We start from the raw sequence: 16,865 nt of genomic DNA on the forward strand, positions 1-16,865 counted from the left end.
TATCAAGACTGTGACATTCTGCACTTCATAAAAAATTCCACTATCTAGACGTGAAATAAAACACAGCATTAAATATGGTCAAATATCATAGTGGATCCTCATATTACAATAACATATTCTTTCTTTCCTCCTTTTCCTTTAATTAAATAATGTCTTTAATCCCACTTTGCTACATCCAAAATACAAAGTGAAAGCAACAAAGATGCATGACCACGTGCATTTCAAGTAAGCTTATATCATAACCATCCTTTCTTATGTCAATCATGCACCATAAAAGAATTATCCAAAACCTAATTTTCAAGTCTAACATATACACATCTAGCGAAAGCTAAAAATCCAATAGAACTTCAATGCAAGCTAGGGCATGCACATGGCAATGATTAAACCAACAATTTAACAACTTTTTTTTTTTCCTTTTCTCTTTAGCAAGTTAATTTTGCCCCAAGAGAATCCTGACTTGTGTTCAGTAGAAGTTAAATTATAAATCAAGCTCCAGGAGTTGAGTTATTAATAATAAAGTTATATAACTCTTAAGTTTATAATTTATGAAAAATAGGAAATTGTAAATTGCAGTTATGCCATCTAAAATTACCAACAATTTTAAATCTCATACCATGTGATGATACCATCAAAAGCATCTCCCTTTTGCAACATGTTTGACAAAATGTCCAACAATTCATTAATTTGCCGTCTGGCATGAGTTCCTTGATGTGGTAAAAACCTTTTGACAAGTGTTTTCAGCCCATAAATCTGCAAAGGACAGCAAAATAAAACATAAGTAATTCCCAGGTAGAGTACAATTTGCACGCAGTTGATATATGAAATTTCAAATTACCAATAGAAGCTCAGAACCCTTGTTGGGTCAAATCTATCTCTGGTGCAGCTACCACCATCTTTCAAATGGGCCAGACAATAGAATTTCAACTTATCCAGAACAGAACATTTTCTGAATTTGAAAACTAAATTGAGATCTTAGTTTTTTTTTTTTTTTTTTTTTCCTACTGTGGTTGTTAATCCAAATATTTAAACTACCTATCAATCAACATTCCTACAAACAACAAAATGTCTTGAAGCACACCTTGGACCAAAGAGTTAATCCAAATACCTGAATGAGGTCACAAAAACTAACAAAAAAAACCTCTCAATATCCAACAGGATATAAGTTTTACCCAGCTACTAAAGCCTCTCAAACACAGCAAACTTCAACATTATAACAACTTCTGCACAAAGCTGACAGTCTTTTCAGTCTTTTTTTTTTTCTTGTAATTTATAAGGCTCATGCAATCCAAATGTTCACTCATCATTAAAAACTTCATGCCCTCTATTGTGAACAATTTGAAAGTAAAAAGTCCAAATATTCATAGTAAAAAACCAATCTCTAAATTCAAAGAAAATTTAATATTAACAGTTGAAACTAAGTCAATTGATTCAAGAGAAACTTCCCTTTTCAAAACCTACCTTCAATTTGCAGGAACTAGTACAACCAAAAGCATCATTATATGAATTTATATTATCTGATGAATCCACCTACACACAAAAAGGTTCACGCACTACTCAGCTTACAGTTTCTTATGTGCACATGAAGTAGATGAGAGATTTAGCAAGAATTTCCCATCCACCGCATTCTAGCTTAAAGAATACCAAATAAACAACATATTACAACTCATTATATTACTCGAAAAATTTTCTCATAGATATATGATGTGATCTCTCCATCTTGAGCCTCAAATGCTGAAACAGAGTATTGCGCAACACAGCCCAAAGACTGCAATACTGTTGGAATATTCTGCCCAGCATGCAGAGAAACAACTAGATCCTGGATATATATAGACAGAACAAAGTTTGATTGTCAGTACCAAAAAGCACTTACTATTATCAGGAAAAATCAAAACCAAGGATGGCTGTAAATTTAGTAATAGCAAACTGACACAACATTACTTGTCTTTCTATTTTAAGTAATGAATAAGAATAGAGTCAGAACAGCACACTTAGGATAGATTATTCATAAACTATAAATATCTTCATCCACATAAAAAACTCATGACGCAAGTAATAGAAGAAAAGATCGAGGAAATTATGACATTCACCTATGAACCCTATTAAAGATTAAGAAAAAACAACTTTACATGTCAATTTGATAAATTCCATCAATGGAAGCACAAAGTATAACTCATGAGGCTAATCAATCAAGTAGTGAAACCAATGTCCTGTAAATATGATCTCATCTACAATCTCAAACAGAATCTAGTTAACTTAATTTTTAATTCATGGCCAGTCTGACCAGTGTTCTAGAGCTTGGATCACCAGAGGTTTTTGCCTTCCATATATTCAACAAAGGATGTGAGCAATTAAAAAAGGTCATACCCAATGCACAAAACTCCCATGTTTCCGGGTCTAAGAGAGGTGATTGGTAGGCAGCCTTACCCCATTTTTTTACAAGATATGAGCAATTGAATACCCAAAAATAAATAAATAAATAAATAAAGAGTTTACGGTACATTCAAAAACAATGTAGAAGAACGTGGGGCAGCGAGAGAGAGAAGATAATAACACAACGAGCAGGCCAACATCAAATAAGTCATCAGACATCTTTTTTTTAATGGTCCCAATTACCCCAGAAAATGCACAACTATAACTTGGAGAGGACAAGGTCACGAACGAACATGGCTTTCTATGAAATTTGACGGACAAACATTCCTCGCCACCATTTATTTTGCCCGAAGTGCATTCTCAAGAAATGAACCCATCACTTCTAGAGGCTGTTTGTTTGGTTGGTTGATTTAAAGACAAATTTCATGTTTCAAAAACAAAGAATGCCAGGTACCCAAAAAAAAAAAAAAACCTTTTTTGGCTGGATGTTTTCAAAAACCCAACTTAAAAGTTTGTTCACAGAATCATTGTGGAAACGCACAAACAGAAAACATTCCAAAATGATGTTTTCAGCTGTTTTCAACAAAAAGGTGGCGGCAATTGTGTAAATAAGGACACCACCCAACCTTTTTTCCATTTCTTTCTCTCCCCCACCCCCCCCCCCCCCCCCCCCCCCACTTTTTCTATCTAAACCCATCAGCCCCATTTTGCCAAGCTTGATGGCAAACTCAATGTAGTAGAAGGTGGAGGGCAACATGGAGAGGCCGGCAATGACATAAGACTGTAAGAAAGGACAATGGAGGGCCCAACTTGGTCGTGGGCTTCAAGGTCAATGGCAGCTCCAACAATGGGTAGTGAGGCAAACCCAACTCAACGCCAACAATGCCCATTCATGTATTTGTCAACTGTACTCGAAATTTGTTGCCCATTGGTGGCAACATCAGTGGTGGATTTGTTGACTGTATTTGAAATTTCAGTGGATTGGTTGCCTGTTGGGTGTTTGTGGAAACGTGATTGTGAAATAAAGAAAAAAAAATAAATTTTGGTTTCCAAAATTGTGGGAATATGGATTTGAAATATTGCCAAAGAAGTTTTTTTTTTTGGGGGGGGGGGGGGGGGGGGGGGGGACACTAAAAACTAAGTTTGGGAGTAAATTCTTAAAACACAGTTATATATATATATATGGTAGGTAAGTTAAAAATGCACTCTGTGCATCTTCGAACCCATAACCTCACCCACCAACCTAGCCCTTACTTACAAAGGGAGGAGGTGCCAGTTGAGTTAGAGCTCATTGGCAATTCTTAAAACATAGTTTTTGATGTTTTTGAAAACCCAAAATCAAATCAAATCAAATCAAAATAGCAACCAAACAAGCCCCTAGTTCATAAACAACATCAAAGCTCATTCCACCAACAGCCGAATGTCATAGATTGCCAAAAGAGAGGAGACATCAAGGGGCAAAAAATAAAACTAAACTCTAACAGAAAAGAGCTGCAGAGGTGGCAAAGGCAAACAGAAGTGTTAGAATCCTCAACATACCACATAAGTAAGAGGTTGAACACAATGCCAACAGCACTGTTTGTCCCTCTTTCTGACACCAACATCACTAGATATAAACTATATCATCCAGAAACTCTGGCTAGCTACACATGTAAATATTTAGCCACAAATGTTTTAAAAATCAAATCGCTAAAAAAACCAGAGAATAGAGAGAAGGATATGATAATATCATAATCGATTTAATAATTAATTAAAACACTAATCAATAGATCATATTTGTAAAAATATAAAATTTTGATTAAAAAAATCTAAAAACATTTAAACAGCTTTCAATATACTCTTTTTTATTTTTTTATAATGTAGAGAACCTTTCTAAAGCAGAGTCTTTTGAACACATCTCTAGCCAATAAAATCTACAGGCAACTGACCCCACTTACCAAAACTAGTTGCAGTAATCAAAGGGCATTCACCCTAGACAGGCTAAGCAGTTTATGCTCATGTCCAAGAGCAACTTCCAATATACTTTCAAAACTTTTATGACAAATAGAAACAATAATATAGTGTAACACCTAATTATTAAAAAATTAAAAATAAACAAGTATAAATAAAACCATTCAGAGATCATATTCTTATATTAGTCTCACCACCATTCAAACTTGGGAGCAGTTCCCAGGAGCGGCAGCTCCAACCGCAGTTCAAATGATTCTGGCCTATGTTTTGATTTTGTGGGCATTTTTGTTTAAAAAACCAGACTGGTGGCTGATTCTGGTTAACCCAGTTCAGCAGTCCAATCTGGTTTTCAAAACCATCGTCAAAACTCAGAAGTAGCAACTTAAACTACTAAAAATTTCTTTGTACCAAAACAGCTAACCTATTGGCCCACCCCCCAAAAAAAACATTTTTTATTCACTTTTTAACTTAGAAAGATGGCAATTTACATATATACACATACTGAGGCCTGAGAGTCATAGCAAATTATGTCAGCTTTATATAAATACTCACAGTATATGGAAAATCATCATTTTCGACAAAAGCTTTCCTTCTTTTTTTTTTAATATTTAAAAGGCAACAAATCCATCAGTCATGGAAGATTTCAAGCCCAATAAACATGCATGAAATGGTCAATGCAAAAAAACACCATTACAGAAAACTGATTTGATATCAATAGGGGCAATCCTTCAGACCCATTCCAGCAGAAATACTCATTAGCAAGGAGTTCAGAAAACTTATAAAGATTAACACTCTCAACAAACACTATAGCATACGTGCCCTTTTGGTAGAACATGAAATTATGGAGAAATTCTCATTAGCTAGGCATTAGTCAACAAACATATTAGCAGGAAATAAACCATGCCAAACTAAGTTTCATTGAAAAAAAATATAGTAGTACAAAATAAAATAGTAAATCCACTTCATATAAATTTAAAAGAGAATAAAAGAATTGCAGCAACAGCAAGGTAAATATACCTTGCATAATTTTGAAAAAACAAATTGCTCCGAAACACCACCAAATGCTGCAATTGCAGCAACAGAAAATTTGGCCTCAATGCGACTTCCCTCACGACAAACTCTCTCCAAGATTGGGTATATATCACTATACAAGGCAAAAACATTGTAGCTACTCCAGTAAGAACCCAATTAAAATGGAAACAAAAATAGATTAAAAATTTTTTTTACAAATTTTAATTTTTCTTTTTCTCAAAGAAAGTGAAAGAGAAGTCCTTCAATAACCATAATTATAAAATAAAAATATATAAAATTAACATGTACTGGCTATAAGAAACATGCTATAGAAATACATTCATAGCAATAGTAACCTTCAATCTAGCTGTAACAGTATACAAATTCTGCATTATAATTAATCTTCATTGAAAGTCAAAAATGATTTCTATACAAGAATTGTGTGCCTAAAATGCATGATATCCATGGAAAAGGTGGAGAGGGAAGTTAGTATTTCAGACTAGAGTAGGTGGAGAGCAAAGTAAAAAATTTCAGACCTTTACCATGTCATGGCTGTCAAAGGAAAAAAAAAAAATGATATTTAAGAGGTGTAAACAAAGTACAAAAGTACTAAGCCTCACATCTAAACTATCCATATTAAAGTTACCCTGCTTAGCATAAATCCATTAAAATGTTCCCTTGTTACAAACATGGAAAGCAGTGAATTTCTTTCAAAAGGAGTCACGAAAATGATTCAGTGAAGGGGAAGGATCTGATACAATTAATTTGAACTTAGATGACCATACTTAATCAGAAATAAAATAATATTCCTGTATCAAGTCTCCTTTTAATCATTAAATTCACTGCAGGCCAGTATGCTCAAAAACTTAATAGTATCATCACAACCATATAGCAGACTATAACATTACCTGAGTTTTACAGATATATGAGGTGCCGCTTTTGCTAACACTTCAATCAGCTTATCATTAATTTTCCTGTTCTCCTCTATTAACATTCGAAGTTGCGCTTCTGAACCCCTCAGGAGTGAGGGGAAAATGCTGATGATAGCCTGAGTCAGGTGAGATAGCAGTAATTTTAATCGAATGGAATATCAAAAAAATTCAAGATTTACAGTTATGCAGGGAAACAGCAATCAATTAGATACCAATATTACCCTTTACAAAACATGGAAAGCCAACAATGAATGAAAGATTTGGTCATACAACTGCTTCTCCATCCAAACACTTTTTTTCTCTCTCCATCATCTCTTGTATATTTGAAGCATTGAAAGAGGGTTGATTAAAAATAATTTTTTCAGGACTAATATTCCAAATGTAGTGAGAAATGCCTCAACCTTTTCTTAAAGGTTCTTTCATCAGCAATACAAGCAATCGGTTTAGGCTGATTGAGTTAGTGCCACAAATAGGCAAATAAGCAATGCCTACAACTATATAATGTGAAGCACAAGGATGATTGCTCAAGTCATATAGCCTCAAGTGGCCAAGCCCATACCCCAAGATGTCAAACAATTAGAAATATAACATTTGACACTTGTGATCTATGTGCAGCCAGCTATCACTTTTCAAGTAGTCAGAATAAGTTTGATACAAGTTTTCACTTTCCGTAGTTTTCTTGCTTCTGAATCAGTGTGTGGATTGTAAATGGGATGTCTGCCTTACCAGGCTGGAAGTACATCAGTTCTTAGCTCAGTCTAATTGCAAATCCCTTATTAGTTAGATATTTCAATATGCCATTATGTGCCGGAAATGAAGGAATAATTTCATATATGTCTAGTGGCAATGTTTTCTTACCAGAAGAAGTTTGGCAGAAGAAGCCTCCAGGAGCTTAGTTCCATATCTGTTACCAGAAAGATGCTCCAAAATACATTGGATGTGCTCAGAACCAAATATATTATGCGAGCATTTTGAGGATAGTGAACTCAAAAACTCAAAATGTGGATGTCTATCACCTACTGTTTTCAAAAATTTATCCTGGAAAAGGTAAAGGGCAACATATTATATAAGTACAGATTATATTAATAAAGAGGAAAATCGATGCAGGATAACATATCACCTCTTCCAAAGAGAAGATATTAAAACAAGTTCATATACCATGTTCATGAAACATGCAGATGAAAATTATTTTCTTCCCTACCTTCTTTTTTTTATTTTATAAGTAATAAGTTTTATTGATATCTAAAAAGGAACACCCTAGTACACAGGGAGTGTACAAGGGGTCAACAAATCAAGTACAAAAATTACAAGAATCAAGAAATCAATAAAAGAAGGGAATGATTGGTTTTGCATAGCAACCAACCAATCCAATAAAGTTCTAAAGAAAAATAATTTGAGGTCTGGTATGGATCTCTCAATATCCTCAAAACACCTACTATTTCTCTCCCTCCAAAGACACCACATTAAGCATTAGGGAACAATTAGCCAAATATAACCATTTTGATGACGACCAAACCTGCCTTGCCAACATGCTAACAGCCCCAAAACGGATTACAGCATAACCCAGCTTACTCCAAATAAACCCAAAACTATAGCCCACAGATCCATAGCAACCGGATAATGAAGAAAGAGATGGTCAACTAATTCACCATTACACTTGCACATGTAACACCAATCCAATATCCAAACCTTCCTTTCTTGTAAATTGTCAATCGTCAAGCATTTCCTTTTTTTTTTCTTTTTTGGGAGGGGGCTGTGGAGGGGAGGGGGGAAGAGTGGCAAAAACAGGGGGGGAAATCACCACAGAAGAGGCCATCCATCAAGTTAAACCAGCTCATCAGTAATCAAACCAAAATTAAATACCCCTCATCAAAACAACTCCAAATATGGATTTATTAATAAAGAATAAACATATAAAGAAACTGAGAATTTTTTTGACATCAAAAGGCAGTATCAATTACCATGGCTCCAATGCAATGGGAGCAAAGGGAAATAGGTAGAATAGTAATACAACAATTAAATAGCACCTAAACTTAAATAGATCATATAGATTTCTACTAGTATCAAATTTTTGTGTAAATATAAACTGTGTCAGCTTAAAACTCAACATATCTCCTAAGCTAATAGAGTTCCAAAGCTTTAGTATTAAAAACTATGGGTTCATTCCTTTAAGCTCAAAACTCAGGATATCTTCATGTTATCTTTTGACCTAAATTAGGCAATAGATAAGTGTATTGGGATTTCTTCAATTGCAATGGAAAACTCGTCTTTTACACAACACCAAACAGCACAACAATGAAGTTGGGTATAAAATTCTAGAAACAACATAACAACAAAACTTCAGATGTTGAGTCTTCTCAAAATTTCCAAGATGGTCCCCTTAGTTGTAACCACTACATAATTCGGTTCGCAGAATTTCAAACTTAACCCACTTTGGGACAAGATATGTTATCCTATCCAGAGCATTCTGATCCATATAAACCCACAATTTTGTACATCATAAGCTGTATTTTTTTTTTCTCTCCATACCAAAACATAGGTTCTTTTTCAGCCCTCTCAACATCATAAATGCATTTAATTAGAAAAGCAAAAAATTAAAAAATAATAACTAATAATATATTAAAAATAATAATAATAACAACAAAAGAGCTCCTTGTGAGGTGTAGTCACTAGTCCTCAATGCACATGAATATACTAACTCCACTAACAACAATGCACATATGAATATATGATCCACAAAGCATTATCACTCTAAAATTTATGCCACCAAGGATAATAACAACACATGAATAAACCCAACTCCATCAACTTCAAAGCATAAAAAATTAGAGGTATTATAATAATCATAGAAGTTCCACTAGCCTTGGGTTTTTTTAATGTCAAAATTTATCATTCATCCCAATTCGAGATTTATGCATTTGACCAGTTAGGTTTATGCATTTGCCCATCACGGAAATAGCCAAGAGTTGGATGAGATCTTGCACAAAAACTGAACATATCGACGCACGCAAAAAAAAAAAAGATTCAATGTTATTTCAGAGTTCATTTTTTCTGTGCAATGTCTCATCCAACTCCTATCTATTTCAGTGAATGGCAAAGACATAAATCTCATTGATAAATGCATAAACCATGAATTAGGGTGAATGGAAAGTTGTCTTCAAAAATAATAATAATTGAACCCTCATCTCACCCGCTATGCATGTGCGATAAGGCTTGTAAATGGTAATAGTTTCATAGGTGTTTTTTTAAATGATGGTAACTGATGGGAAGTGGGAAACATGTTTTGAAATTTGAAATTTTGATGAACAGTTATATTACATTTTATATCATAAAAAAAAAGTTATAAATTTAAAAAATATGCCCTTCTTATTTATTTGAATGGAATGATGTTAAGTAAATATGTTTTAGAGAATTCAAAAAACATGTGACTAACCTTCTCTATCTCTTAATAATAATAATTACCAAGATTAATGACATGAAATATACAGCTAACAAATCTTCCCAGGGCAGAATGTTAGGCATTAAACAAGTTGCTAGATTTAAACAATCTATACATGAATCTATATTTGAAAGAACACAATTTGCTTCCCATGAATTTGGGCATGAGAATGGAAATGACACATATAGGCTGTCAACAGACTTTCATGAGCATTGGACTATAAATCAATGCACAGGCTGAGGTGTTTTTGCCTCATTACGAATAAGCTGTGGTTTCTCCTAGTAGCCACTACTTTGTTCATTTCCCAAATTCGAGGGGATAAAAGGAAAAGGGAGCATATGTTGCCGTGTATCTTCTTTAATTTTTCCACGCCAGATCATTTTATGTAAGTTGGAAATTTTGTTTTGCTTCCCAAACCCCGTTGATAAAGTAACAAATCACACTGTTAATCCAGACGTGTCCTACTTTTATAATTGAAATTCAGATAAATAAGTATTTGCTGCATCAAATTAGAATTATTTTCCCCCTAAAAATATAAGGCAAGCACAAAAACAAGTTCAATGAAAAGACCACACAGCAACAACAACCACACCTTAGTCACAAAAATATTTCAACACATTAGGTAGGGTCAACTGCATATATTCTTTTTCACAATTCTATTCTATATTCTTTTTCACAATTCTATGCTATCCGAATCCATAATCCTATTACTTCGTTAATTAACACCTTTTTTTCCAAGTTCTACTAATGTTAATTTTTTTCTTCCTCTACCCTTCTTAATTCTCTCAACTTGAATCGACTTACTTTTTTTCACTAGTGCATTAATTGCTATCATCCAAACATGACCAAACCATCTCAAAAAAATCTTTCTCATCTTTTGGTTAACAGGGGCTACCGCTATCTTTAAGCAAATTTCCTCAGTTCGAATCCTATCTTTCCATGTATTACTACTTATCCGTTAGAACATTCTCATTTCAACTAAACTCATTTTATGAATTTGTTGCTTCTTAACAGCTCAATTTTCAATACCATAGGGCATAGCTAGTCAAATAACAATCTAATAAAAGGTTCTCTTTCACTCAATAGGTATTCTATGATAACACAAGACTTTCCCAATGCACTTCTCCATTTCGTCCACACTGCTCATATACCATGATTCAATCTTGTTCAATCATTCCATCTTTGTGAATTATTGATCCAAGATATTAAAATATCTCGCTCTTGACAATCAACTCTTACAACCCCTTCATATATGTTTTTACTCTTACAGTTTAATAACCTTTTTTTTTAAATAGCGTAAGAACTTTTTATTAAAGAATAGCAAACCCGAGTATACTAAAAAAGTGTACTACAGTGGCAGAAAAATTTTACTAATTTATAATTTATATTCCATGAACTCTGTTTTAGACTTTTAGTCCTACTTAATCAAAAGCCTTTAGATTCTAAAGCGTCTCACCAAATTTCTAACTTGACATTAATTACACATCTAGTTTCATCCACCAAAAATATATCATTTGCAAAAAACCTACACCAAGGAACTTTCTCTTGTACCAATTTAGTGAGCTCAACCATCACTAGTGCAAAGAGATATGGACTTGATGTTGATTCTTGATTGAAAATTATAATGATAGAAAACTCACTTGTAATGTTTCCACTATTCTTACACTAATTACAGCTCTATCATACATGTCCTTAGTCAACTTAATATTCTTTAGAGAAACTCCTTTCTTTTCCAAAACCCACCACATAACCTCTTTAGAAGCCCTTGTTGGGGTAATAAATACATTGGGGAGACTCCTTGAGTAGTTAATACAATATATAAAGAAACACTTAACCCAAAAGGCCTAAGCCCAATGGATATATACTCAATTATATTATATTAACTACTCAATCTTCTCATCATTATTCAATGTGGGACTTCACTCATACATGTATATCCAACAGCCCTATCATATGTTTTCATTGCTCAATTAAAACCATATGAAGATCTTTACAGGTCTCCCTATAGTTTTCCACTAGGCATTTAAGTAAGAAAATAGTTTCCATGGTAGAGTCTCACAAAGAGACTAGCTCAATATCTTGCTTGAACAATGATATAACCAAAAATGCTACAGATGAAAGAAGCCCAAAATAATACTAACCAGCAAACAGATATCAGTACCCTAACAAATCAAACAGGAGCATTTAAAGACAATGGCACTCTAAGACAAAAACAGACTCCATATGGTATGTTCAATTAAAAGCATGAAAGGCAAAAAGTAAACTCACTCTTATGGTCTGAGCATTAACAATTTTCAGCTCATCCAATAATAGTGCCAGAGAATTGAAGACATTATTATCTTTCATTTGGTTCAGTTTATGAAAGGAGTCTTCTGCTTTCGAAGGATCAGGAAACAATGCAGCCATTTTCATAAATGAAGTTTTGATTCTCTTCTGCATCTCTTCTGAACTAGTCTCCTGCACACATATTTCCAAAAGTTCATTTCTTTTTTATTTACATTTTTTAATAAGTAATAAATTCCTTAAAAAGGTGCAAAAATGGGTGCAACCATAGTATATGGGAAGTATACAAAGGAAGATCCAAAAAGAAAATAAAAACACAAAGTATTATCTAAAATTCATTTTATCCATAAACTCTAAAGTTTGAATTAGAGAATTGAGATAGATGCAGAAGTCTGATAAAAATGCCTTCAAAAATAAAAAACTTCAGCATCATCAAAGGTAACTCCTCCCATCAAAGCAATGATTATTCCCTATCTCCATGTACATCCCATCAAAGATAACGGAATGGCCTTCCATATTTTGCTATTTGTTCCTTGCCAAAGTGTCCTTTCCAACAGTATAATAGATCCAACACTGAGCTAGGCATAACCCAACACCCAAAAAAAAAAAAAAAACCACATTTCCCTGCCAATATCACAATGAAGGAAAAGATGTGACAGCAACTCTCCGTGACTTTTTCACCAATAAAATCAATCCATAATAAATATTCCCCCTCTTCCTAAAATCATTTGTTATCAAAGTCTCCCCCTTCCTCCCCCCCCCCCCCCCCCCCCCCACACAACCCACAAAAAAAAAAAAATTGCAGCACAACACAATCCCAATGGATCAACAATTCAAAGCTATAAAATTATAGCCAAGAAGAAGAAACCTGTTACTTAAACAAGCTGACACCTTGCAGATTCCTTGCAATAAACACCAATTTGTAAGAAAATTGAAAATATATAAATAAAAAAAAGGGGGGGGGGGGGGGGGGGGGAACTTGACAATAAGCTCAAAAAATTAGAACCATGAAATAAAATGACTTGCATGCTGTATCAAACACGTGCAACGAAATACACTAAATGACGCTGTAATTTAATCCAGTAATGTGACTGTACAGGTAATTATAACTAATCTATGGTTCAATTGGGAAAAATAGAAACTTCAGAATTAGGTATCATCACATGCTTTTAATTCTATAAAATCAAAAATTCTCAAGTCAAAACATCATATAAAATATTGCAGTAAATAAATTTAGTGCATGTGTGCCTTCAGTTGGTTACTAGAGCAAGATTTATGGACAGTGATGAACCATGCAAACGGTTTTCCATTTAATAATATGAACTGTTGACAGCAACTTGGAAACTCATGATCTGTACCTTCTCTTTCTCTCGTAGAGCCAAATAACTTTGCATCTCCTTTTGCAACCTGAAAACATATAGACCTTGTAAATAATTTCATTCTTCACCCAGATCATAGCAGCGAGTTACTACTGATACCTTCTTTTCTGGGATAAGATAGAGTTCAATGCCTTTACATGAAGAGGGGTGAAAAGAGAAAATAAATGGATCCAGTGCCTTGTCCTCTCCGCAACTGAAAGAAGAACGGGAAATAAATCCTCTGCAAGAACAAGCTCCATGTTTTGGGACCTGAAAAATATTAAATAATTGTTGCACCTGCCATCATAATTACAACTTGGTTCAACACACCACAAAGTCTAAAAAAGCAGACCTGAACTCCTTGCAATCTTTATCAAAGCACAGCATCAAAATTTTACATGGAATCTGTTCAAAGTGGTCACTTATTGTCATATGGCCTTCAGAACATTTATTACAATAATCTCGATATACTTCTATCAATTTATGGAAGGCCTTCTTTCTAACAATTATCTGCATAAAGAGAAAGCATGATGTGAGTGTCAACAACTGTACTGAGGCACAGGAGAACTTTCTAGAGCAGAATTACCTTCTTATCCCGAAGTCTTTCAGAAGTTTGAGATATTAATTTGGGGGGAACAAATTTCAGGTTCGACTGGGCAAGATCACAGGCAACAATCACTGCTTGTGTTCTCACTTTATCATCAAAATCTAGCAATCGATCTTCAAGGGCAGCTGCTTAATTAGTAAGCATTAAACAAATGAGTTGTGTTAAGTAGATTCAAAAGACAACAGAATCAAGAGATTTTCCATCATAACAGTACAAGTTTGATTGCTCATAACTTTTTGATTGCTCATAACTTACTGATAACTTCATGAGATTCTGTTCCAGAAGGACTGGCCATGTAGAAAGCTTTAACACATTGTAGAGCGCTCACTCTAACTTCCACAGATTTATCAGAGAATCTTTTCAAAAACTCTAAGAAAAGATCACGGTAATGTTGTGCAACATGCCGTTTGGGCAGTGCAAAAAGTTTCCCAACTAAATTAACAGCTTTTATTCGGACATCAACTTGATCAGTCTACAAGCAGAAGCACATAGTTAATAAGTATAGAAGCATTGATAAATTCACCAACTGAACAAAACAGAGAAGAGACCCAGCAAGCACACACACACACAGAATTCATACCAGTAATTCATGAGTCAAGTTTGGAATGACAGCAAGAAGAATCTGAGGTGCACACTGGAAAACTTGAAAAATAATTTCATGGTAAAATTCTTTGAGCTCATTCTCTACAGCATCTCTATCCCGAATACATTTTGTTAAAAACCCACAGATAAATGGCTCAAGCTTTTCTGCACAATTTTGGATGATAGAAACAGCAAGCTGATAAGCACACGGTGCACCCTGTAAAACATACAAGGGATATAAACATATACAGTTGGAAGTTAAGTGAGACTTTGAATTGCAACAATGGCTCATGAAAAAACATAAATGTATACATTAAACAAAAGCATTGCATAATAACTTAGAATACGAAGTTCAACACTTTCCTGGTGTTAGAGTCTAAGTTAGACTTCTATTAGGTATTACCTTATCAAGTTGTTTGTTTACTAGTCCAATTAGTATTTTGTTTACTAGTCAACATAGGTGACTTAGTTGTATTAGAAGAAGTTAAAATCTAGAGTCTATAAGTGTGTTCTTGAACCCAAATAAAAGGAAGTCGATTTATATTCAATATTAAGTGTTTTGAGTATTGAGGCATATTAGCCTTCATGTATTCTTTTCCAAATTTCTCCTCTCTTTCTTCTTCTGTTTTTTGTAGTACTATTCATGCCACAGGCACTGTTCATAGTTCAAACAGCTTCTAAACGCCATAAATTTCTCTTTTTCCTTCCTTTCAACTTAAGTCAAGTGCCTCCTCTTACCTATCAAACCCTAAAACTCCATGGGGTTTCTCTACCAAATAGGCATCAAAAACTCATCAAACTTCCTTTAGTTCCTAAACATTGACCTTAAATTCTAGAATGCTTATTTCCTAAACCCTAGATCCACAAATTCTCTAGATCCTAAAGCCATCGCAGGAAATCTGAAATTTTTTCTTTAGTGCTTCAAGGGGAATTCTGATACACTAATCAAAAAAAGAATTCTGATACATTTCTAAAGCATTACCTTTCTCAAACAAGGAAAAGAACATCATATATTTGACCACAAAAACTACACAAAAGACACCCTCATAAACACCAAAAGACCAAACAATGAGAATACATGCAAAAAACCTTTTCCACCACAACTGAACCTACTAAAAAATCGCATCAATGGAAATAGAAAAATGTGCATTGCACAAAGCTCTATTTGTCTCAATCCAATAACGCATTGCAATTTACAACTTTTTGACATATACCTTGCTAAGGACAATATTTTTGATTTGAGTCATCTAAAGTCCAATTATATTAAAGAAGATAAAGTACAATATGCAAAAAAACAGAATATAGCCAAGACCAACAGGAATCCAAAACAAAGTCACTTATGACATACCTTTCCATCATTTACAAGTTTCCGCAAAATCACATCCAAAACCAAACGTGTTTGAGAAGCTTCTTCTTCTTCTTCTTCATCATCATTAATAATATGTGTCATTATAGAAATAATATGATTAATCAAACTCCGCTGGTGATTTTCTCTACATTAAAAAAAATGCAAAAGCATCATTTTTGATATCATCAAAATGAAGCCAATAAAATATGCTCAAAGCCAAATAATTAACTAGCATATCATTATTTTTGGATACTTGATCTAGCACTTCACCATAAGATATAAATAACTAGCATTTAATATAATAAGAATCATTCTACAATATATCAAGGTGTATAATTTGTTCACAACTAACTAAATCATAAAATTACAAATACTGAAATTAGGCAGGTTCTTTGTGTTTGAGTTGTGCCACGTGGGTACCAAAAGGAATTTATTATAAGGAGGATCATACACACACACACAGACAATAAACTCATGTTTTGACTTTTGAGTATACTTATAAATAAAAGAACTCATGTTTTGAGTATGATTTTAAAGAACAAAATCTTGAAATTTAACCATTTTATAGATCGGATAGTTATTGATCTTTATCATCTTAATATCTTACAAGCGTAGAATGTATAAGAAATTTATTGAGTAGTATAACATGATAAAAGTTACACCTATATACATATATATATATATATATGCGTATGTATGTTATGTAAATACCAAAAGAGCAATTTAAAGGGGAAATTTTCAATACAATAAGTGAAGAGAGAGGAAGGATATTCACCTCACAACTGAGAAAAATGTATTAAACGTCTCCAAAACCAGATCATTGCAATGAATATCCAGCATTATAACACAACATTTATATCGTGCAATAGTCTCTAATATTTTAACTCTTCTTGAAAAATGTGGGCTTGCGGTATCAGCTAGCTCAGCAAAGATACTGACAATGAGCTTAAAAATGTCCTGAAATGAAAGAATCGGGGTAAATTTC

General features: G+C 33.8%; 1 protein-coding gene across 14 annotated transcripts in view; it reads right to left on the reverse strand.

The window, feature by feature from the left end:
• LOC126698218 (sister chromatid cohesion protein PDS5 homolog B) overlaps positions 1-16,865 on the reverse strand; it is a 33,982-nt gene that overhangs the window by 11,469 nt on the left and 5,648 nt on the right. For all 14 annotated transcript variants that reach the window (XR_007646414.1, XR_007646412.1, XR_007646411.1 and 11 more), the window contains exons 3-17: positions 16,656-16,837; positions 15,881-16,025; positions 14,531-14,749; positions 14,206-14,422; positions 13,930-14,075; positions 13,696-13,853; positions 13,464-13,613; positions 13,344-13,392; positions 11,971-12,159; positions 7,122-7,301; positions 6,240-6,379; positions 5,338-5,464; positions 1,676-1,816; positions 1,459-1,527; positions 614-750 (exon numbers count right to left, since the gene is read on the reverse strand). Coding sequence is in view for 8 of the 14 variants with exons in the window: in XM_050395300.1 (XP_050251257.1) it covers positions 614-750; positions 1,459-1,527; positions 1,676-1,816; positions 5,338-5,464; positions 6,240-6,379; positions 7,122-7,301; positions 11,971-12,159; positions 13,344-13,392; positions 13,464-13,613; positions 13,696-13,853; positions 13,930-14,075; positions 14,206-14,422; positions 14,531-14,749; positions 15,881-16,025; positions 16,656-16,837 (2,249 nt within the window). In the remaining 6 variants the exon portion in view is untranslated. The remainder of the gene's footprint in view (positions 1-613; positions 751-1,458; positions 1,528-1,675; positions 1,817-5,337; positions 5,465-6,239; positions 6,380-7,121; positions 7,302-11,970; positions 12,160-13,343; positions 13,393-13,463; positions 13,614-13,695; positions 13,854-13,929; positions 14,076-14,205; positions 14,423-14,530; positions 14,750-15,880; positions 16,026-16,655; positions 16,838-16,865) is intronic.

This window comes from Quercus robur, chromosome 9 (genome assembly GCF_932294415.1).
Source record: "Quercus robur chromosome 9, dhQueRobu3.1, whole genome shotgun sequence".
NCBI classification, from domain to species: Eukaryota; Viridiplantae; Streptophyta; class Magnoliopsida; order Fagales; family Fagaceae; genus Quercus; species Quercus robur.